This window comes from Pseudochaenichthys georgianus, chromosome 15, assembly GCF_902827115.2.
Source record: "Pseudochaenichthys georgianus chromosome 15, fPseGeo1.2, whole genome shotgun sequence".
NCBI lineage: Eukaryota > Metazoa > Chordata > Actinopteri > Perciformes > Channichthyidae > Pseudochaenichthys > Pseudochaenichthys georgianus.
Window position 1 is genome coordinate 17614090 of NC_047517.1, and position 25230 is coordinate 17639319.

Sequence of the window (25230 nt, forward strand, 5' to 3'; positions counted from 1 at the left end):
AGAACTTTCGAAGAAGCTAGCAAGCATAACAGTTTTAGCTAAAGTCACCTTTTATTGGGCTTAGGTTCCTCAGAGCACACGTCTTCTTCATATTTTAACTCCCAGCGTGCTTTCCGTGCTTGTTTCTTCATTTGTACTACGAAGTTTTTCGTTTTTCCCATTTTTAAACCCTTGGTGCACAATACAATCACCGATGCAGAACTTAGTCTTCTGCCAGACGACCACTGTGACTAGCATGGTCCTCAACTCAGAGATTTAAACCTCTGCCCTTAGAGGTTTCTCAATACTCAAATCTCCCCTCCTCGACTCCTATCCTCGACTCCCCTCCTCGAGACTTGCTGCCGCCCACAGGAGATGCGAGCGGAGGACTGAGGAGGGGAACCGAGGAGAGAGGAGTGGAAGCAGCAGGCTGTTAGAGAAATGAGAACTCCTCTCCTCTGAGCGGTCATTTTAAAGAGTCCATTAATGATGACAGGAGGCACATCAGATGGATGGACAGATGTGTTCATGATGACTTATATTATATATTTACTTTTAATTCATTCACAGTGCGGTATAAAGCGACAATAACAGGCTACAGATGCGGACATATACACACACACACATATATTTATATAAATATATACAATTTCAGAATCAAACAAGTATGAGAGCACTCTCATAATAACGTAACACAATCAGAGACTGGATATAAGTTTGAGTTTGTGAGTACATTTGTCAAATGTTTCTACGTTATTTTTACAATTAAAAAAAAAAAAAAATGACCTCTGAACAAACGCCGTAAAGCAACCTTAAATGCCAACATACCAAATCAAGGTAATTGAGCTGTTACACTGGGAAAAGTTCATGAATGGTAAAAGCCGCTGCATTTGGCTGGCTGCTTTATGTTTCAAAGATATTTAATCTATAATATTTGCGACATACATATTGATTGTGTTAAACCTTAAGCTGCCTAATAACTAATAACTTGCTAATTATGTCCTTATTATTTTTCTATTTCTATGTTTTAATTTTGCATTTCTATTTCAAAAATCATCTTCTTTGATTCTATCTACGACAGTCCATGAATAATTGAAAAGACTACTCCAGTACAGTGTGTGTGCTTGTATATTTCAATGTACAGTAGATGCATGACCATTATTACCCAAATACATTTGTTTTTATTTTGAAACGTTGCATATTCAGTACAAAACATGTGACTATCTCTGGCATTTAATAAAATGTAAACAATAGAGTTTAAAATAATGATAATATTGGATTTCACATTTAATTAGTAAAACCCACAATATTAGGTCCCTCTTCTTTTTAAGGGAGCACTATTCTGCTTTGGGGGTTTTCCCTTTCGGTTGGTGACACTGTTGTTGATTTATTCAGAATTCAAGGCACGGCTTAGCATGGCTACCACAGCATTCTGCAGCGCCATGCCATCCCATTTGGTTTGCGCTTACTGGGACCATCATTTGTTTTGAACAACTCAATGACCCCAAACACACCTCCTGGCTATGTGAGGGCTATTTGACTAAGAAGGAAAGTAATGGAGTGCTGCGTCAGATTGATTGATACATTTGATTTCGAACAAGTAAAATAAATAATTACAAAACATAACAAATGTTGCAGTGCATAGTCATGTAAGAGAAATCAAAACAAAAAATGACATTTACAACAACAGCATTAGCAACATAAACAGGGCCACATAGTGTTCGAAAAGGAGTGAGAAGAAGTATAACTTATTTAATCTCACCCCCTTGTCCCTAAATGATTTATAATCTATAATGTGCAATAATTATCATTATTATTAATTATTATTGTTATTATTAATCTGCTTTACCTGATTGACATATATACATATACACATATGTACATATACATACACACACATACACATATATACATATATGCACATATACATATACACACCTATACTCACACATATACACATACACATTAGTAACAGTAGAGAATGCAAAGTGATTTCTGATCTAGAACTTGTTTTACTTTGTTTAGTATGGAAATGCTTCTTGACAACTTTGATTATATATGTTTTATGTGTGATTTCCAACTTATTGTGTCATCTATTATTACCCCAAGACATTTATTTTCATGGACTCTTTCAATTTCAACCCCATCTATTTTTATTTGCATTTGTGTTTTTGTTCTATGTTTACCGGACAGCATTAATTTTGTTTTACTCAAGTTTAATGATAGTTTATTTTTGTCAAACCATGTTTTTAATGTGTGCATTTCATTTTCTATATTCTCCACTAGCTGTTCTAAATTCTCCCCAGAACAGAATACATTTGTAGCCTCAGTACATTGGATACTCTACAGATGTCATTGATGTACAGTATAAACAGTTTAGGACCCACCACTGACCCCTGGGGGACACCAAAACCAATGTCCAAACATGAATAACAGTCATTTCCCAACTTCACATACTGCTGTCTATTGCTTGAATAGCTTTTAATCCAGTCTAAAACTATACCCCTGATACCATACCTTTCTAATTTATATACTAGGATGTTAAGCTTAATATCTATAAAAATCCATACTGCATATTTGTTGTGTTCAAGGGCATCTGTGATATCCTCAATTGATTCCATAAGTGCCAGTGATGTTGATCTGTTTGATCTGAATCCGTATTGACTGTCCGTGATTAATTTGTGCTTTTCTATGAATGTCTGTTGTTGAATACTTTTTCTAGTATTTTTGAAAATTGGGGAAGTAAAGAGATAGGTCTGTAGTTTGTGAAGTGGTCCTTGTTCCCAGTTTTGTATACAGGTATGACTTTAGCTATTTTCATTTTGTTTGGACAAGTACTGGTTTGGAATGACAGGTTACAGATGTACGTTAATGGTTTAGAAATCCCCCCAATGACAATTGTTACTAATGTCACAATGTCATTATAATCGGTAGACTTTTTATTTTTACATTTTTTAACAATATCTAATATCTCTCTTTCATCAACTGGTTTAATGAACATTGAGCAGGGAAATTAAAGCATGTTAACATGTCACAATAAAGGCACAAAATACAAATATGAAACCTGAAAATTAGCATATAGTGTCTCTTTTTTAGTTCAGATAAAGTGCCAGAGAAGTGCAGTCAATCCCTTAACCATTTCTCTACATATATTTATAACAAATACAATCATTTTATCCTATGACAGACATCGAACAGAGAGATCTCCAGATGATTAGACTGTAGCCCTTTCCTGATCCATATTTTGTGTCTGAGCCCATTTTTCCAGCTCTGCCATTAGTTTAATTGCTTCAGGACGGTCTTCTGGCTTCTCACGCAGCATTAACTTGATGATTTCATTCTGCAAAAGAAAATTCTACTGAGATCTTTGAACCAATAATGTTATGCTGTCTACATTATTGTTGAAGCACTACTCAACAGTATTTTTGACATCGAGAATGATATTTTCTAGAAACAGTTATCTGTTACATACAGACAGCGGCCGTTCTGTTGTGACTCCTAATGAGTGGGGGAGGAACTATTCAGATCCTTTACTAAAGAAAAAATAATAATACCACACTGTTGAAGCAGTCCATTAAGTATATTACTCAAGTTCTGCATTTAAACTCTTATTTAAATAAACATTTTTTAATTTTCTAAAGTGAGACCTTTAAATCATTGGTTTGGTTCAACCAATTTTCACAACCTCAAAATTGTATATATATAAAAATAAATCAATTCCAATTATTAATATAAACATCAGCAAATCCTTATGTTCGAGAAGCTGCAACCAAATATTAAAGTAAAAAGTGTTATGAAAAGAAAATACTTGAGTTAAATAGTACCTCAAATTTAAACATGAAATACAGTAGGTCTGTAATAACAATATGTTAATGTACCTCTTTGGCAAAAGTCAGTGAAAACTCTTCAGGGAGCTTCTGACTTCTGGCATCATTCCAAACCTGGTATTCATAAAGTGATAAAAGGATAAATAACAAAGAACAAATCAATACAATACAAAATGTAACAAGATTTATTAGAAGATAAATGATATCGTTCCATCCTATCTGCTATCTATAGTACACTGGTTTTGCTACACACCATACTGATAAGTAATCTACTACTGATATTTCATATTTATTTATTTGTACATGATAAACATTATCCTACACAATATGGTGAAATTGTTGTGGCAAGTTATTTATCAAATTTGAAAAAATAACACACAACACACACATTTCGGAAAGACTCACCACTCCTCTTTCGTGGCCAGTAGAGAGTTTCCAAAGGAGTTCAAAGTATATCAACCCCAGAGCAAATATGTCCACTTTTCGGTCATAGGTCTTCCCCGTTATCTGTGATAAGAATTGCAAATAGTAAAGACAGATGAAGATGAGAAATTTGGGAGCATCATTAATGGTGGTAGGCATAAAGGTAGCCTACCTTAGCCAAAGAGAAGAACACATTTGTTAAGACAACAATACATAATTATTAAAAGTTATTATCAGTCCATCTCACTTGCTCAGGAGCCATGTAAGTCGATGTTCCTCTGAGTCCAGATCTCTCCATTAAAGCGGTGTCATCATCATCATCATCTTTGGTGACCATACCAAAGTCGCCGATCTTCACTTTTTCATCCACTCCAAACAGGATGTTTTCAGGCTTACCATTATTAAGAAAAACAGGAGTAAAATAATTTAAACCTAGGCCACAAAAAGGCATTAACACATTATAAAGTGAACCTAAGAGTTCAAAATGGATTTGAAAAGGTAGCTAAGGTTCAAACCAGCATTACATCTAAGCAGTGCTTGCTTGTTGGGTCAATAAATTGGTCTGTATTGATCAATTAATAGCCTAATATTTGTGTAGTTGATTTCAAGGCACGAAGAGAAAACCCTATGTACCATATACTGTAGGTAGAGTCTACTGTATATCAACATTTGCCTCAGATATACACGGCAGAGTCTCACCTTAAGGTCTCTGTGGATGTGCCCCATGGAGTGAATATAGTCGACTCCACAGACTATTTGCTGAGCAATGGCTACACTTTCTTGTCTTCTCTTGGAGTCTTGCAGAGACTGAGTGTTCTTCTCATTTATCCACTTCTTAAGGGTTTTTTTTTTGCATAACTCCATCTGAATATAGAGGTACTTTGCTGATGGATCCTCTATAGACCTAAGAAAAGAGAGAGAAACATGATAATATTGCTCTCTTTTTGATAGTCACTTCTTCTCTTTATGTTTTGCTAATGTTTATGCTTTATGAGCCATGTGCAGGTAGTCGTGGCCCAGCCTTGAATCAAAGATATGCTCTGCATGCTGTCTATAGCCTGATCCAGGTTAGTGTAGTGGACTTACTGGGAAGAGCTGAAACTGCCAGCTGAGTTTCCAGCTGTAATGTGACCTTGGTATCTTGAATCCTCCATCCAACATGTGTAGTATCTGACGATGTTACAGTGGAGAAGCTTTGACAATGTCCCCACCTCTCGAAGAGCTTTACTGATCCAAAAGAGAACAACAATGGAATCAGTAATCAAAGTATTTGCATACATACTGCATAATGCACATTTGATCTGTACTACTGCATACTTACTCGTTACTGCGGACAATCTTTACAGCAAAACCCTGTTTCAGCAGTTTGTCTCTTGCTGCGTGAACACAACCGTAGGCCCCTTTTCCAAGACACTCAGTGACATCAAATTCATCAGTAAACCTGTCGAGATCAACACTTTTGTTCAGGCAAAAGGGTTCTTGATTGTACAACAATTGTTGGGAGAGATATTTAAGAGGGTTCTTTTCATACCTTGAAAGGGTGGATGTCTGATTTTCAGTATTTCCTATGATCTTGTCTTTGACAGGATGCTTAGAGGACAAAAGAATAACATACATTTGGTACAGTCAACATCTGGTACCCTGCTCTCATTGTTGTATACTCTTTAATAATAACACTGTTATTATTTTTGCCCTCTACACATATCGAGTAGGCAGCTTTCACAGTTGTTCACAGATTCTGACAGAGGTGGGAGAAGTACTATGATCTTGTACCTAAGTAAAAGTAAAAGTACCAAAGTGTAGGATTACTCTGTTACAAGTAAAAGTCCTGCATTCAAAATGTTACTCAACTAAAAGTACTAAAGTATTAGCATGAAGTACTCATTGTGCACATTGGCCCATTTCAGAATAGTTTATTATGTTTTAATTATAATCATTGCTGCATTCTGATTCTGATTATTCTGATGATTCTGATTAGTGTTATCAAAGCTGGTAAAAGCAATTTGTAATGACTTAATGTATATTGCAGGGTAGCTTGTGAATTTACTCCAGGTGTAACTAAAGTCTTATTTAAGTGTTATTTAAATTTCACATTATTAATTCAAATATGTAAAGTAACTAAAGGTAATACATAAATGTAGTGCAGTAAAAGTACACTTTTACCTCTTGTCATGATTTTAGTTTTGTGTGTTTAGTTTCTGGTCTTATTTTGAATTTCTATTCTCCCTGTGTCTGGTCTTCCTTCCTGTGTTTACCCTCCTGTGTCTGATTGTCTTATTGTGTTCACCTGTTGCCCTTGTGTTTCTGCCTCCCCTGCCCAGCTGTGTCTTGTCCTGTGATTACCCTTCTGTGTATTTAGTCTTGTTTTCCCCTTTGCTCCATGTTCAGTCGTTGTCTTCCTTGCACCTCCATGTTTGTCCCTGTCGGTTTTTGCCTGGATGTTTCCTCGTGCTACTGGTTTATGGATTTTAGGTTTTTTCTTGTTTGTTCATTGTCAACAGCTTTTGTTAAATAAAGCTAGCTTTTTGTTATACTTTGCACCTCTTCTCCTCATTCTGCGTTTGGGTCCTGATAACCCCCAACCCTGACACCTCTGGATGTAGTGGGGTAGAAATACAAAGAAGCAAGCGGGAAAACCTTTGGAACTCAGTATCACTGTCTACATGTGTTGTACTGCAGAGTATACATCACCCACTTTACACTTAAAAGGATGAATCAAACCCTCTCAGGCTTATGCTGCCATAGTTTTGAGGGGAGGTGTGCACCCTTGTAAATTCGTTATGTTCCTCTATTCTCAGCTGTTAAAGGTGACATGTCATGCTTTTCCGGTTATTACCCGTCCCCTTGTGTGTTATGAAGGTTTTTATGCATGTAAACGGTCTGCAGAGTCAAAACCCTCAAAGTACACCATGTAGGGAGTAAAACTCTAAAACAGAAAATATCTCCCGAAAACGCCTCGTTGGAGATACGTCATTGTCCATTTGATTCTTCCGGGTACATCATGATGTCATGTCGTCCCCGGAACGAAATGGACCAATCCGTGGAGCCGTTACGTTACGTCCGCGCAACCGGTACGTTAAGCCCCCGCTGATTGGTCCAAATTGACCAATCCACGGACTTCCTCACACACTCAGTGCATGCAGCTCAGCTGATTTCTCCTCCCTGGCTGCAGGCTGATAACAGACAGTTGGGATCGCGGTGAAATTCTCTCTGCAGACCCATTCTCACAGCGTTTATCAACCTTTTTCTTACTCAATATCAAGCCACACTTATTGTTTTTACTTCGGCTGTGACTTTGTGTGTGCTCAGGGTGAGTTTGGCTGTGTTTCGCTGTGTATCGCTAAACAAGGAAATCACACCTCCACGGAGCTTAGCGCGATTCACAACGTCCCGACTGGTCCCGACCAATCGGAGCACACTGGGCTCACAGGGAGGGGGGGGGCAAGAGCTGCAGCGAGCCGTTTAGTGGAGAGAGTAAATACACATACTTTACAGAGATGCATATGCGAAACCAATGTGAGTTTGGAAAATTGCACAGTCTAAATCTATTCTAGTAGACCTCAACAATGGAATTATGATCAGTGGAAATGGCCATGACATGTGACCTTTAAGGCCCTCTGGGATGTACTTGGAAAATACACTCTGAGATATTGAACATAGATGTAGCTCTAACTCCAGCTAAACAGTGATAAAAAATTAACCAAAATAAATAATAACAACAAAATATATATGTTTTGGATGAAAACCATGTACTGATGCAAGGCCATGTGCATATGTGTTCCAGCATTAGTTTTGTAATGTATGGCTGTTTAACTCGTTATATCTGTCTTGTAAGACATATAATAAAATCTAATCAAAAAAGATTGTGGTATAAAGAACATACCTGATCCTTGGAAGAGTTTGATGAATCTGTGAATATTCCAGAGCCACTTGTACCCGTGGACATGCTTTGTGACGATGAAATAGACTCTCTAAGGAACATAATGAGAGGCATTGTTACAGCTTTCCCGCATTAAGCTATACAATCTGTTTCAATAATAGGATAAATAAGTGCCTTACAGTGAATTTGACAACCTGGTTGGGGTATCACTTTCAGACTCTAAGGGCATCTATACAAAAAAAAAGATAATTGTTAGAATGTAGCATGTTCCAAATCAAATAATGTACCTCTTGGAGCCCTTTTCAATATCATGTTTATTATTTAATGTCACCACGCGTCAGATGCCGGGAAAACAGACCTGAGCTTGGGAAGGGTTTGTTGAATCTTCTAATGTTATTGAGGGACTTGTACTTGTTGACGTTCTTTGTGACGATGCCTCATACGAACCCCTAGGGGAATACAAGGACAGACATGAGTAAAGCCTTCTTGGTATTTCACTCCATGTTCTGCTTTCATACCAATGGCAATAATGCAAAATTCATACAGGGGAGCAGCGAAGTGCCTCTTGCAGCAATAATTAAATGTTTCTGCGGGTGTGAGGCTATTTATTTCTGTCACTATGTGTCACTAATGGATATAGAAGAGGAGGATGAAACCATATTTAATAGGCACACATACATGCACACAGCACACAAAGTGAAATTTCACCTCTGCATTCAACCCATCAAAGAGCTAGGATTGTAGAGCGCCCGGGGAGCAATGGGGAGTGGGGGGGAAGTCCAATGCCTTGCTAAAGGGGACCACAGCATGGCCCAGGAGGGGAACTGGGACCCTCTCCACAGTCCAAGCCCCTGAGCCACTGCCGGACAAATAATTCTGATGTGAACTGAAAATGCATCCTCCATTTTGTTTTAGATCAACGCATTAGAGTTAAAGTTAAACTATCCCCAACTTTTGTGTGGCCGCACATTGCAGCAAATAAAAAAAAGCTGAGGTTGGAGCGGTACGCGCAGCTTTACGCATGAACGCTTGCCACAGTCAGCACTTTGCCACTCCCAGGTGTGAATTCAGAGTAAGTGCTTTACAGGGGAGTTGATGGCGTTGACAACACAGGCGATGCACCACCTTCAGACACTGTTGATCTGACGGACAACTAAAATGAAAGAGAGGGTGTTTGACATAACATTAGACATTATCAGAAGAAAAGAGGCTATACAATACATTAAATCCATCAAACAGAAAAAATGAAATGCCTTGCTTGTATGTTTAATGTAAAGGGCTGACTTGTATATGATCTCTGAGAGCATTAGGCTGCTTTCACAGAACCAGCAGTAAAAAGTCTCTGCACTGATATTGCAGTTGCGTTTCTATGGAAAGGGCAGTGCCGCCCAACCAGGAGGAAGAGTTTCCCTCGGCATCGGGCACCACCCGTAAATTGTTTTGAGTGATGCGCTCAAAGTTAAAACGATTTCAACTATAACCTCATTTACTGCTAACCTTTTGACACACAACCAACCTGATGACAGCCGTATAAAATAAACTTAACTAACAGTTTTCACTACAAAGATCTGTGCCCAACTTCGCAGTGAGCAAAGAGAAAATGGTGTACCATGTAAATGCAGCTTTAGGGAAATTAAACCACTACTTTTCTGCTTAACTACCCTTAGCTGCCAGTTAAGTACACCTTGCTATCACCGTTGTATTACACTATTTTATTGTGGAGTGGACCTATTAAACTTCAATTGAGGATTGTTGAGGATTTAAAGAAGGACACAATATAAAATACCTTGCTGTCCCAGTCCGACTGCTCTTGAAGGGCAAACCAGGCGAGTTTAGCTGCATTTTGTTTGGCTTCCTTGGCAATCCTTCCCTCAGCCACAGGATACTCTTTGTCTTCGATTATTAATCTGTAGGAAAATCTGTGGTTTTTTTAAAAGGAGGAGTTTAGTTCATAATTGTAACGTTTGAATGTTGTTTAGAACAGGAAATCAATGAAGAGTTAGCATAGAGTGACTTTAGTGTCTATTCAGGTTACAGAGGTTCAGGTTCATACTCACTGACGCTCATGGGCTGGTCCCCATCTTCTGTCTTCGATGAATGTATGGCAGCGGTTTTTTTTTCCGGCAGTAGTTGTCAATTAATCCAATGAAATTTTGTTGAGTTGGTGTAGGGTTGTAATTGACATCTGCAGTCTTGAGAACACAAATGCTATGTTACACCCTACAGCACATTTTAAGCCATATGTATTTTAATAGGGGCTTGTTAAGAAAACAGGACAATAAAATCTTACTGTCGCAACTCATACCTGATGTGCGCCCCCTGACAAGTCTCTCAGGGCATTTTTAGCAGCATCTTGCTTGGCTTCCTTTTTCGTCTTCCCCACACCCTCAGGATAGACTTTACCATTCAGGACTACCCTCTGGCTGAATCTGTAGAGCAATTGTCATAATTCTGTTATTCAGGCAGATTTGAAATAATGTTGGTGTGGTTGGGATGCATTAAATCAGTTGATTCTGCACACTATAATAGTAAGCCTCTAGTAACCATCCATATTGTAAATTGTTATGAACTTACTCTACTCCTTTAAGCCCCATACAAGATATGTGCTACTGCTTTAAAATGATCTCAATTGAATTGGCTACTATCAGGAGGAAAATTACTTCAGGGACATATATGTGTAAGTTACAAATATGTGTTTAAAAAACACATTATGTATAGTATACTGTATACGTCCTTATATGTCATGATTTGTTTATTGTTCTTGGAGAGGTTGATTACTTGCACTTAGGACATTGTAAAATCAACAACCCCTTGAGAAGCTCAGTAAAGTCAAATAATGTCTATTTCATTGGCAATTATTTAATAAGGAATAAGTTAATTTAGGCCATTCGTTATAAACAAAAGTTACATATGAGGAAGTAATCACCCAGAAATGACCGATCACTGTGTGAGTGAAAAGTGTGAGCTACTGTATTATGAACATGCAGGACTTTAGGCCTACATTTACTGTATTCTGTATTGAGTTACCAATGTAGACCAACCAAAACGTAGTTTAATTATTCTTTAAGGAGTATTAACCATTAAGCTGTTTTTCCGGTGAGAAGTCCAACAACATTGATATTGAACCACTCCCACTCCGTTCCGAGTCTTCCGACAGAATAATATAGCTACTGTACACAGGAAGGCTTAAGCAAAACTCACGGGTAACAGGAATGTTATAAACTTACGTTTTATTGTGGTGTGGGCCAACAGAGCCAAGGTCCTCATATTGAAGTAACCATTTTTTTTTCTTCGCGTACTTGTTCAGTTTGTCAACATCACTTCCACTTTCCATCTTAAATTAAGTCAAAATTCGATCCTAAATTACATAAAACGATAAAATCGAAGTACACCGCTCACAGCAGCTCTTTGATTCCCCATTTTTGTTCTATTTTTGCTGCAGTATGTATCCTGCTTATATCCTTGCAGCTTCGATTCAGCTGACTTTGGATACAACTGAGTTTCGATTTCCTCGTCTACAGTAAACGTCATAACGTTACGTGGCTTGACAATAGCCTACTGATAAATGAATCCAGACAAAAAACAAATCTTACATTGTTATAGTTAACACATTTGTGTTGCACCTGTTTTAGACCATTGACGTTTTAGATTTGATCGTTTGGTATTTATGTTTAGATATTTTTTTCATTATCTACTTGCATTTGTTTTAACCTGACATCTGCTTTTCTACATACTTACAACTGGCCACCACCCATACAAATATTTTAACCAACATATGTGAAAGAAGGCTGACAAAATCGCTCAAAATGTTTCGTTCAGGAACAGTGGTGTGCATACAATATCACAGGGTAGGGGCAATACTTTAAAAAAGGGGCATCCCTTGCATTAAGGGTTTATTTTTGGTTTATGCATCCAATGTCTCAGTATATGACTTTTGCCACAGCCACAACGGCAATGCCCAGTGTCTGGCTGCGGGGTTGGGTTGGGCACAGTAGGTTAGGCAGGTTTGGAAAGTTTATTGTTGTTATATGAATGTAGTCATGTCAGCCGAATGACAAATATATTATAGATGGTGGTATTTGTATATCAAAGTAATTAACCAGGAGATGATTATTTGTTAAAAGTAAATACAGTTCAACAGGGCAATCAGATTGTGAAAGATTATAAGATATAATACAAAAAAAAAGCTGCTGTTTGTTTTGGCTAACTCAGTTAGGTGTTGATGTTATTAGATGACATATTTTTGAAGGATATTTTACTGTAAGATATAGGCTACTAATAAAATGTGGGTCTACCTGTTTGTTACATTGCCACCAGTGTTTTATGTTATTGCCTCGTCATGAATCACCATGGACCAAATGTATTCCTCCCTTTAAACAAACAAATAAAAAAAACACTTACCATGTCCATTTTGTTTTGTTGCAATGTTTAATTCCAGCTTTTCAACTTCAAAAGTGAGCTTTGTTAATTATACGGATGTCCACGATTAAATAAACAGACACCTACTACCATACAGTCTACAAGAATTGCGTGTGAGTGTGTGTGCTTTTACATGCAATATGCAGACATTTGTAAGTTATATTTCTTTTGCCATTATTTTATTTTCAAACTTAACATATTTAGTAGAAAACAAAAGATGTAATGCATACATTTGACCATCCCCAGCATTGAATAAAATGTCAACTGTGGACACAGGAATTACCAGCACATGATTATCTAAAACAGCTGGACAGATAAATATGTGAGTTACTTTTTGAAATCATGATAAAATTGGATTTTACATTCCAATCTTTGACTATTAAACTGCTAACACTTAATTCGCATGATAAATGAACTCCTGTAAGTGCATACAAGACAGTGCTAAGTTGCAGAACATTAACCATTCGTCAATACATATTAAACAGTATATCAAATATGTTCATCAGATGACAGACCGATCTCATTACCCTCATAAGATTTGTCACAATTCATTGTGATAATCACACAGTTGCCCTTTTCTGAGGCTCATTTTCTGTCTGAGCCAACTTGTCCAGCTGTGCCTTCAGATCACTTGCTTGAGGTCGCACCTCTGGCTTCTCATGCAGCATTTTCTTGATGATTAGGATCTGCAAAAAACAACACCTTTAACTGAGATCTGTGTGCAAACATTATTATGTTGCCATGCTACAACATTTCAAACAAAACAAAAAATGTGTTCTGCTTGTTATTAGTATAAACAGCAGCAGTTCTGTTTAACTCCCCCAGCTATAGAGATGGACAGCTGTTGTAACGCGGCAAACCTGTATTACATTGTAATACCTCTTCTTGGAAGGCCCGTGAAAAGTCTGTCGGGAGAATCTGTTTTCTTGCATTTGTGAAAACCTGGTATTCGTGCAGTGATAAAAGGATGAAAGAACATGTTAGTTAGCCTGAATCAAACAAATAATTCAACAATTGAGTTGAATGTTGCATATAAATACAAGAAGAGAAAAGCTGACAAATGATGGTAACATTCTTGCGGCAAGTCTTTGTCTGTATACTTCACCTCTACTCTTTCATGGCCAGAAGAGACTTTCCACAGGAGTTCCAAGTATATCAACCCCAGAGCAAATATGTCCACTTTTCGATCATATGTCTTCCCCACCTTTTGTGAAATAATAAAAACACAGATTTGCCTGATGTTATACTAATATAACTCATAGGGAAATATTAGCAAGTCATGCTAGTGAAGTAAATTAAGTTTTGGCTTCAAGTTCTGTTTCATGGCTTATGTTTGTAGATACACTTAATTCACAGTTTGTTGTATTGGCAATAAAGTTCTTACATATTTTACTTTCACCTTTAATACGATCAACTGGCTGCTATCTCAAAACTGGTACTGGATTCATATTTAGTAAGATGTGTAATTTCTACTTTATCTTTCATATTTTTATGAATGACTTCTTAATTCATATTCAGCTACCTTTGGCTCTTTACCTGCTGTAACAAATGTACATTTCCCCTCTGTGGAATGAATAAAGGTATTCTGATTCTGATTGTACTGCCAACAGTAAGAAAAGGTTTGGCTGGGCTAAATAAACAATAGAGCATAGAGTGGTGCAGTGATGTTGTATTTTCGTAGGCCCATCCAAATGTGAGCATCGCAAGGGCTTCCTCAACAAAAGCAATGTGATCTTTGCTTAGTGTCACCTCCGCTAAGCTGAAGGAGGACTCATGTCCGCGTGATAAAGTCTAGTAGTTTATGTAGTCACTTGTTAGCAACCACCATCTCTATGAAAAATACAAGCTTTCAACCTTCACCAGTGGGGAAATTACTGATGTATTTTCTGTCGTAGAACAAAACGTAAACATATTTTCAGTTTGTGTTAACCACAGACCTGATTTCAGGAATCTTTGACATGTTCAAATGGTGAGGGAATCAGAAATGGTAAAAAGCAAACTAATTTGCAGGTTTTAGGAGTCTTTCCTGCACCGCTCTATTGTGCTAGGCATATATAGTAATAGTTACTAAAGGTATAGTTGAAAAATAATTAGTCCACCTAATTAAAACCAGTGGAAGGACATATTTGTTCAAATGAAACAGAAGAATTAAGAGTTTTTGCCAGAATAGATCATCTCACTTGTTCATGGGCCATGTAAGATTCGGTTCCTCTGTTCTCTGTTCTGTCCATCAAAGCGTCATCATCTCTGGTGACCAGACCAAAGTCACCAATCTTCACTTCTTTATCATCCAGTCCAAACAGGATGTTCTCAGGCTTCACAGAAAGAAAAACAATTGAAACAAATGAACACATGAGGAAGAAAATTAGAAGCTTGAAAAACAGTACTTAAGGGCTAAACCAGCATTATATCTTTATCCACATGTGGGTCGCATTCAGAAGAGTGTTCAATTTGATAAGATATCTTTAGGCTTCTGCTAATCACGAATGATCCTCTCAACATTCTTTATAATTCTTGTTGCATTTTGCAGTCTGATAGATTTTTCCCTTTAGACGATCAAAGCAGAGAGTAAAAGATTGTATTACTTTTATTCTCATTCTAATTTAAATGACTATTCACATGTAATATTAGGTGAACTGAAGCTTCTAGCAAAAATAATGTCTTGTGCTTCGAGCATTTCGGGGCAGGATCTTGCCTAACAGTTTTAAAATAATCATGGTGTTATTGTTGTTGAGGCAAACCTAGTACCCTAGTATCTTTATGACTGGATTTCACAAGGATCACTGGTTTCCGAGAGAGGTCTGATTGTATAGAAGTTCATAGAAAAATTAGCCTGCTTCGCATTGATGTACTACCTCAGTAAATATATTCCTGATGACTTTATGGATTAGATTGCTAGTTTTAAGTCTTCTTCAACACAGAATGATGTTCATTTAGTAAATTATGACCCCATTTACAGCAGCATATGCTTTAGGGCCTGGCTTATTCTAACATTTTGGTCACCTAATAATGGCTTGTTATTCTACCAATTATTTTGTTACACTGCAGTCTGGTCTCACCTTTAGGTCTCTGTGGATGTGCCCCCTTGAGTGAATATATTCAACTCCACTGACTATTTGCTGAGCAATGCTTAGACTTTCTTGTCTTCTCTTTGTGTCTTGCGGAGACTGAGTGTTCTTCTCATGAATCCAATCCTTAAGTGTTTTCGTTTTGCATAACTCCATCTGAATATAAAGGAACTTTACAGATGGATCATCTGTAGACCTAGAAAGACAGACGAAAAATGTTTATAAAAATACTCTCCTCTGACTTAAAATGTAGACTTGAATGTTATGCCTATACAAAATTCAGAATATTGAATATAGTAGTAAAATACTATTTGAAATGACAATATATAGTAATGAGCAATATAAGGTCTCTTCTCTGTGTGTTGTAATCCGAGCTTCTCTATTCTTTGGTTTATTGCTTGGATAGCTACGAGTGCCTGTTATACCTGTTATCTATGGACTTATGTATCCTCTGATAAAGGCGTCCCACTCCCAACCATAGACTGTACAGTCCCAACATGGAAGCGTTACACCCACCCTCCACTTTCCCTCTTAGAGTAATACTGTTAGCTCTGTCAGCTCCTTTGCTATAGTTTGCACTGCTAATGCTGTTAGCTAATGCTGTTAGCACCATTAGCAGCTAGCCGTCAGCTCAACCATCCCCATGTCGAGAGCTGTGTTCAGATATCCCTGACCCTGACCCTGAATGAAAGATGTGTATTGAATATTATATATATATATAGCCTGTTTAAGGTTAGAACGTGGACATTACTGGGCATCGCTGTAACCGCCAGCTGAGCTTCCAGCTGAGCTTCCAGCTGAGATGCCGTCTTCGTATCTTGTATCCTCGATCCAACAATTGAAGTATCTGATGACATTATGGTGGAAGAGGTCTGCTAATGTCCCCACCTCTCGAAAAGCTTTCCTGATTCAAAGGAGAACAACCATGGAATCAGTATACAAAATATTTACATACATACTGCATAATGCACAGTTAACTTACTGCATACTTACTTGTCACTGCGTACAATCTTTACAGCATAATACTTCTCCTCTAGTTTAAGCCTTGCTTTGTAAACCGAACCGTAGGCTCCACTGCCAAGATACTCAATGGGATCAAAGTCTGAAGTAAACCTGTCGAGATCACCACTATTATTTAGGAAAAAAGGGTTCTTGATGGTAGATCAATAATTGGCAGAGATTTGTTGCTCCCTGCAGTGGAGTCAAAGTGCCTTACAGTGGAGTTGATGATGATGATGAGGATGGTGATGGCGGTGCACCATCCTCCGACAGTGTTGATCTAACAGACACCTGAAATACAAGGAAAAGGTGTTAGTGTGTTAGACATCATCTTGGGGGGAAAAGGCCATTGCCTGGAATACAAAATGTATTTCATCCAGCAGAAAAAAATAAATGTCTTGCTTGATTGTTTTATGCAAAGGTTTTTTCAAAAATAAAAGCTGTACAGCGGCTGACTAAAGCACCAGGAAATATAAACTATCCTTGAGTGTGTGGTGACACCATGTTTGACCATAATTCACCTTTTGTATTGTGTTGCCACACGGACCCTTGTTTAGTGGAAACACTTAGCTTTAGCTCGTCATTCCTGCCTAGCTTGTCATACTGAGCAGACGTGTGTTTACCTTCTTCATGTTATCCGATAATAAAGAGTGGAACTCTATTCTCAACACACCGCCTCCGACTCCCTTTCATCGGCACTACACTGGTGACCCTGACGTTTCCGAGAAAGTTTCCGGAAACTTATCGAACATGGCTGAACGCGATGTCTTCGTAAAACTGCCGGAGTTCTGGGAGCACGCCGCGGAGGCATGGTTCGCCCACGTGGAGGCACACTTTGCCTGCAGGCAAGTCCGCGATGGGGACTTAAAATATTACCACGTGGTGGCAGCGCTGGGAAGCTCCACTATATCTAGGTTGGTGGGATTTGTCGCTGCTCCCCCACACTATGGCAAATATGAGGCGATTAAGGCCCTTCACCTTAAGACATTTGGCTTATCTGCTAAGGAGAGGGCCCACCAAATTCTGGACAGTCAAGGCCTAGGGGACAGCAAGCCATCTCAACTCATGGAGAGAATGCTAAAGCTGCCAGGGGGCGAAGATCCACGGATTTTATTCACGGAGATTTTCCTGCGTCACTTACCTTCCCGGGTCCAGACGGCGCTGGCCAACACACCTGTCACGGAGCCCCGTGCCTTGGCTGAGGAAGCGGATTGTTTTTTCCTGGCTACACGACAGCCCGGTGCAGAGACGTTAGCCGCGACGCTCAGCGGCCCATCTGCAGTCAAGAAAGCATGGCGGAGGCCGAACACGGCAGTACCGAGCCGGCGTGGAGACACCGGAGTGCTTTTACCACGCACGTTTCGGGACAATGGCGAAGAGATGCATCGCTCCGTGCAGCTACAAACCCCCGGGAAACGGAGGTGTCGGCGCTCAGTAGTGGCTCTGAGCGTCGGCGGCACATGCAGGCTCCTCTTCGTCAGCGACAGCATTTCGGGGAGCCTGTTTCTGTGTGACACGGGCGCTCAACGAAGCGTAGTTCCCGCCTCGAGTGACGACGTTACCCGTGGTGGGCACGGACCGCGATTGACGACGGCTAACGGCGGTCCCATTCGCACGTACGGCGTGAGGCCTATGTTTTTGTGCATCGGAGGACAGCGTTTCAGCTGGGATTTTGTGACAGCGGACATTTCTTTTCCCCTGCTCATGGACTCTTGGTGGACGTTAAAAATAGGCATTTGGTTGATGCCTATTCAACCAAATGCCTATTTGACTGAACACAGCTTGGCTCCCATCTCCATCACCATGGATGCGTCGAACTACGCGGTCGGCACAGTGCACGAGAAGTGGGTGGAGGGCGCTTGGCAGCCGCTCGCCTTTTTCAGCCGCCAGCTGACGCCCAGAGAACGCAGGTACAGCACCTATGACCGTGAGCTCCTGGGTCTTTGGTTGGCCGTGCGGCGCTTCCGTTTCATGCTGGAAGGCCTGGAGTTTACAGCGTTTGTCGACCACAAGCCGCTCACCTTCGCTATGTCAAAGGTGGCGGAGCCTTGGTCGGCACGTCAGCAACGGCAGCTGTCCTACATATCAGAGTTCACTACAGACATAAAGCACGTGGCTGGCAAGTCGAACCTGGTTGCTGATTGCCTCTCCAGGGTCGTCATCGGTGCCGTCCAGTTGGGTCTGGATTATAATCGCATGGCGGCGGACCAGGTCGCCCGGCGTCCAGGCTCTGAAGGTGGAGAGCACTGGGTTGTGTTTGGAGGACGTGGTGTTCGGCGACGCGGGCATTACTCTCCTGTGTGACATCTCTACGGGCCTGGCGCGGCCTGTCGTCCCTGCCAGCTGGAGGCGTCCTGTGTTGGAGGCTGTGTACGGCCTGTCACACCCCGGCGTTAAGCCTTCGGTACGCTTGGTGGCGGCGAAGTTCGTTTGGCAAGGGCTGAAAAAGGACGTGAGGACTTGGGCCAGAGAGTGCGTGGCTTGTCAACGCACTAAGGTGCACCACCACACGAAGGCCCCGTTGGAGCGTTTCCTGGTGCCTGAGAGGAGGTTTGATCACGTCGACATTGACCTGGTTGGTCCATTGCCTTCCTCTCAGGGGTTTTCCTACCTCCTCACCATGGTGGACGGAACGACCCGTTGGCCGGAGGCGGTTCCGCTCGTTTCGACGTCGGCCGCAGACGTTACCCGGGCCTTCATTGCAACATGGGTGTGTCGTTTTGGCACCCCGTCGGATATTTCCTCAGACAGGGGCTCTCAGTTCACGTCCGAACTCTGGAACGCCGTGGCAGGCGGTTTGGGGGTCAAGCTGCACAGGACTACCGCTTACCACCCTCAGGCTAACGGCCTCTGCGAGCGCTTCCATCGCTCCATGAAGGCGGCCCTCAAGGCCGGCGGCCCTCAAGGCCGGCCTTACGGACGGTAACTGGGTTGACAAGCTGCCCTGGGTGATGCTGGGCCTGAGGACCGCACCTAAGGAAGACCTGCAGTGCTCTACAGCGGAGATGGTCTACGGTCAGCCGCTGAGAGTTCCGGGGGATTTCCTCCCAAATGCATCAGCTCCCTGGTCTGCCACGGCCCAGCGGGTTTTCCTGCGAGACACAGCGGAGGCTTTCGCTCCAGTTCCGACTACTCAGCACGGTGCGCCAAGGTCTCAAGTTCCCGCGGAGCTACGCTCGGCTGGGCACGTTTTCATCCGTCACGACGCACACAGAGGCCCCCTGCAGTCCCCTTACGATGGACCTTTCTGGGTTTTGGAACACGGTGACAAACACCTGGTGGTCGACATGGGCGGTAAGGCTGAGCACGTCTCGGTTGACCGGGTTAAGGCTGCTCACTTGGACGTGGACCAGCCGGTGGTGCCGGCTCGGCCGCCGAGACGGGGCCGCCTCCCGGCTTTGATTCCTGTCAGGGAGTGCGGACCTGTTGTTCCCGTCCCTCCTCTGACGGGGGCCGCACAGGCGGAAGTCGCTGTACCGACTCCGGTGCGCAGATCTCGTGGGGGCAGGCGGGTTTTTCCTCCCCGCCATACGGATTTTGTTTACACGTGAATTCTGGGGGGCCTTGTGTGGTGATATTATGTTTGACCATAATTCACCTTTTGTATTGGGTTGCCACATGGACCCTTTAGTGGGAACACTTAGCTTTAGCTCGTCATTCCTGCCTAGCTTGTCATACTGAGCAGACGTGTATTTACCTTCTTCATGTTATCCGATAATAAAGAGTGGAACTCTATTCTCAACACACCGCCTCCGACTCCCTTTCATCGGCACTACAAGTGCCAGTTTAGTAGGTGGAACTTAGTAGAACTGTGTTAGGATTCATTAATTGTAAACTGGCAATTGAGTGTATATTTCATGGTGAAGTACATAAATATAAAATACCTTGCTGTCCCAATCCGTCTGTTCTTCAAGAGCAGACCAGGCAAGTCGAGCTGCATTTTGTTGGGCTTCTTTGACTGTCCTACCTTCAGCCACAGGGTACTCCTTGTTGTCCATTATTAATCTGTAGAAGAATCTGTTTTTTTTTTTAAAGATGGAAAAAGTTTAGATCAGAATGTTAAAATGTGATTTAAAGATCTCCTATCATGCTATTTTTAGGCATATAATGGGTCTCAGATATTTAAAAATATATAAAAAACATGTGTATGATGATGCAGTGGTTGCGTTAGACTTTTTCGTTGTCCGGGAGGGAGTGCACGGTCGTGAACTGTGGGGGGGGAGAGTATGCTCGTGAACTGTTAGCGCCGGTGTTATGCGGTGTTATGCATGCCCGCCGAGAGATGCATGCACCTCGCGGGAGCGCGCCCAGCGTAAAGCGAAAACTCAGATCTTTCAAACCCGGAGCCTCGCTGTGGGGAGAAACTGTGGTGCTGTTCCGAGTTTGTTCAACTCTGTCAAAATGACGGACTGCTTTCAGATTTTTCCGTCATTGTTAGAAGAATTCCGTCGTAAACAGAAAATATTCGGTTAACGCGACCACTGGTATGATGTGTTTTGCTCAAAATACCAAACAGTTCATGCATTTTAGACATCCCTCATATCCCTCTGTTTCAGCCCTGTTAGAGAATTGCTGATTCTGGGTCAGTAGCTGCTGGCCCCGCCCCCTTTGGAGCATGGCAGATACTCAGCTAAACGCTGCTGTAATTAACCGCCATATCATGTTCCAAACCACTTCAAGGATTATTTCTGAAACAGTCCATCCATCCATCCATCTTCTCCCGCTTATCCGTGGACGGGTCGCGGGGGTAGCAGTTCTAGCAGAGAGCCCCAAACTTTCTTTTCCCTGGCGACATCAACCAGCTCTGACTGGGGGATCCCAAGGCGCTCCCAGGCCAGCGAAGAGATATAATCCCTCCACCTGGTCCTAGGTCTACCCCTTGGTCTCTTCCCAGCTGGACGTGCCTGGAACACCTCCCTAGGGAGGCGCCCAGGTGGCATCCTAACTAGGTGCCCGAACCACCTCAACTGGCTTCTTTCGACGCGAAGGAGGAGCGGCTCAACTCCGAGTCCCTCCCTGATGACCGAACTTCTCACCTTATCTCTAAGGGAGACACCAGCCACCCGGCGGAGGAAACCCATCTCGGCCGCTTGTATCCGCGATCTCGTTCTTTCGGTCATGACCCATCCTTCATGACCATAGGTGAGGGTAGGAATGAAAATGGCCCGGTAGACAGAGAGCTTTGCCTTCTGGCTCAGCTCCCTTTTCGTCACAACGGTGCGGTAAAGCGACTGCAATACCGCTCCCGCTGCTCCGATTCTCCGGCCCATCTCACGCTCCATTGTTCCCTCACTCGAGAACAAGACCCCGAGATACTTGAACTCCTTCACTTGGGGTAAGGACTCATTCCCTACTTGGAGTGGACAGTCCATCGGTTTCCTGCTGAGAACCATGGCCTCAGATTTGGAGGTGTTGATCCTCATCCCAGCCGCTTCACACTCGGTTGCGAACCGATCCAGTGAGTGCTGAAGGTCGCAGACCGATGAAGCCATCAGAACCACATCATCTGCAAAAAGCAGTGGTGCAATCCTTAGTCCACCGAACTGCAGACCCCCCCCCCCCCCCCCCCCCACGACTACGCCTCGAAATCCGATCCATGTATATTACAAACAGGATTGGTGACAAAGCGCAGCCCTGGCGGAGGCCAACCCTCACCAGAAATGGGTCCGACTTACTGCCGAGGACCCGGACACAGCTCTCGCTTTGGGAGTACAGAGATTGGATGGCCCTGAGTAGAGACCCCCTCACCCCATACTCCCGCAGCACCTCCCACAGTAACTCCCTGGGAACCCGGTCATACGCCTTCTCCAAGTCTACAAAACACATGTAGACCGGATAAGCGTACTCCCAGGCCCCCTCCAGGATCCTTGCGAGAGTAAAAAGCTGATCCGTCGTTCCACGACCAGGACGGAATCCGCATTGTCCCTCCTCAAACTGAGGTTCGACAATCGGCCTGACCCTCCTTTCGAGTACCTTGGAGTAAACTTTCCCGGGGAGGCTGAGTAGTGTGATGCCTCTGTAATTGGCACACACCCTCTGATCCCCCTTTTTAAAAAGGGGAACCACCACCCCGGTCTGCTACTCCTTCGGTACTGTTTCCGACTTCCACGCAACGTTGAAGAGACGTGTCAACCATGACAGTCCCTCAACACCCAGAGCCTTCAGCATTTCCGGGCGGATCTCATCCACCCCCGGGGCTTTGCCACTGTGGAGTTGTTTGACGACCTCAGTGACCTCCCCCCGGGAGATTGGTGTTGATCCCCCGTCATACTCCAGCTCTGCCTCTAACATAGAGGGCGGAGTTGTCGGGTTCAGGAGTTCCTCAAAGTGTTCCTTCCAACGCCCCAACACTCCATCAGTTGAGGTCAACAACGTCCCATCCTTACTGTACACAGCTTGGATGGTTCCCTGCTTCCCCCTCCTGAGGTGTCGGACAGTTTTCCAGAACAACTTTGGTGCCGCCCGAAAGTCCTTCTCCATGTCTTCTCCAAACTTCTCCCACACCCGCTGCTTTGCCTCGGCCACGGATGAGGCTGCTGCCCTTCGGGCCTGTCGGTACCTTGCAACTGCCTCGGGAGTCCCCCGGGATAACAAATCCCTGAAGGCCTCCTTCTTCAGTCGGACGGCTTCCCTGACCACCGGTGTCCACCAGGAGGTTCGAGGGTTACCGCCCCTTGAGGCACCTAGGACCTTGAGACCACAGCTCCCCACCGCGGCTTCGGCAATAGAGGCTTTGAACACCGACCACTCTGGTTCAATGTCCCCAACCTCCACAGGAATGCCCGAAAAGCTCTGCCGGAGGTGTGAGTTGAAGGCCTCCTGAACTTGGGCCTCCTCCAGACGTTCCCAGTTCACCCGAACTACACGTTTGGGCTTACCAGGTCTATCCAGAGGCTTCCCCCGCCACTCGACCCAACTCACCACCAGATGGTGATCAGTTGACAACTCCGCCCCTCTCTTTACCCGAGTGTCCAAAACATACGGCCTCAGGTCCGATGATACGATAACGAAATCGATCATGGACCTTCTGCCTAGGGTGCTCTGGTACCACGTACACTTATGAGCATCCTTATGTTCGAACATGGTGTTTGTTATGGCCAATCCATGACTAGCACAGAAGTCCAGTAACAAACCACCACTCCGGTTCAGATCAGGGGGGCCGTTCCTCCCAATCACGCCCCTCCAAGTGTCTCCATCATTGCCCACATGTGCGTTGAAGTCTCCCAGCAAGACTAAGGAGTCCCCTTCAGGAGCCCCATACAGGACTCTTTCCAGGGTCTCCAAGAAGGCCGAATACTCTGAACTGCTGTTGGGTGCATAAGCACACACAACAGTCAGAGTTTTCCCCCCCATAACCCGCAGGCGTAGGGAGGCGACCCTCTCGTCCACTGGGGTAAACTCCAACAACGAAGCACCTAACCGGGGACTTGTGAGTATCCCCACACCCGCCCGGCGCCTCACACCTTGAGCAACTCCGGAGAAGAATAGAGTCCAACCCCTATCCAGAAGTAAGGTTCCAGAGCCGACGCTGTGCGTAGAGGTGAGCCCAACCAGATCCAACTGGTACCGCTCCACCTCCCGCACAAGCTCCGTCTCCTTCCCCCCCAGAGAGGTGATGTTCCACGTCCCCAAAGCCAGCTTCTGCCGCCCGGGTCTGGTCCGTCGAGACCCTCCGCTTTCACTGCCACCCTTCTGGCAGCGCACCCGACCCCATCGATGTTTCCCGTAGGTGGTGGGCCCGCGGGACGGAGAAGCGGAGGTGTTGCCCACGTTGCCTTTTCGGGCTGGGCCCGGCCGGGCTCCGTGGCAAGCCCGGCCACCAGACGCTCGCCGACGAGTCCTCCTTCTGGGCCTGGCTCCAGAAGGGGACCCCGGGCTTCCTCCGGGCCGGGTATCCTCACTTCCTGTGTCGTCTTTCATGAGGTCTTTTGAACCAATCTTAGTCTGGCCCCTTGCCTGAGACCAATTTGCCATGGGAGACCCTACCAGGAACACAAGGTTCCAGACAACACAGCCCCCAGGTTCATCAGGGCACACAAACCTCTCTACCACGGTAAGGTGCTGGTTCTTCAGAGAGGTTCTGAAACAGTATGGATCTCAAATGCTTTTTTTCTTGCGGGTTTACTAGAAGGTGAGTTCCTTTTTTTATTTCCTGCTTTTTTAAACATGTACTCTCTCCAGTATAGGATAGCTCTTGAGTGTTAGCGATGCTTGCTAATGTAAACAAAGACCATATTACTTCCAAAACACGTAGCGCATTGTTTCTGATAGCGACATTTCTGATAGGGCAGCGGATGTAAAGCCAGCCCACATTTCTGATATTACGTGATATCGGCAGCAAATCTGGATCAGCTCCATTGTACCCCCGTTTTTTAGAGATTGGGTAGGGAGGAAAAGAGAGAGGGTTTTATTTTCTGACACTTTGTGAGTTCCCTGACACACCAGGGACACATATTTATGTATACTCACTGAGGAATATGAGCTGGACCATCTCTCTTCACTTCAACGTATGAATGGCCAAGTTTTTTTTTTTGGCAGTAGTGGTTAAGTAATCCAATGAAATTCTGTTCAGAGCTGTTGTCCTGAGCATTGACACTGAGGCTTCTTGTCTGACTACTGTAATAAACAAGAGACA

At 43.1% G+C, this 25230-nt stretch overlaps 1 protein-coding gene and 1 pseudogene across 1 annotated transcript in view; both read right to left on the reverse strand.

Annotated features, from left to right (window-relative positions):
* Positions 1-589: 589 nt before the first annotated feature.
* Positions 590-11609, reverse strand: LOC117459642 (interferon-induced, double-stranded RNA-activated protein kinase-like; annotated as a pseudogene).
* Positions 11610-12677: 1068 nt separating this feature from the next.
* The window catches only part of LOC117459400 (uncharacterized), a 36473-nt gene continuing 23920 nt past the window's right edge, over positions 12678-25230 (reverse strand). The window contains exons 20-29 of the mRNA XM_071205598.1: positions 25065-25211; positions 20480-20612; positions 16813-16886; positions 16590-16709; positions 16348-16500; positions 15588-15792; positions 14709-14843; positions 13634-13732; positions 13408-13470; positions 12678-13214 (exon numbers count right to left, since the gene is read on the reverse strand). Of these exons, the coding sequence (XP_071061699.1) occupies positions 13089-13214; positions 13408-13470; positions 13634-13732; positions 14709-14843; positions 15588-15792; positions 16348-16500; positions 16590-16709; positions 16813-16886; positions 20480-20612; positions 25065-25211 (1255 nt within the window). The 3' untranslated portion in view covers positions 12678-13088. The remainder of the gene's footprint in view (positions 13215-13407; positions 13471-13633; positions 13733-14708; positions 14844-15587; positions 15793-16347; positions 16501-16589; positions 16710-16812; positions 16887-20479; positions 20613-25064; positions 25212-25230) is intronic.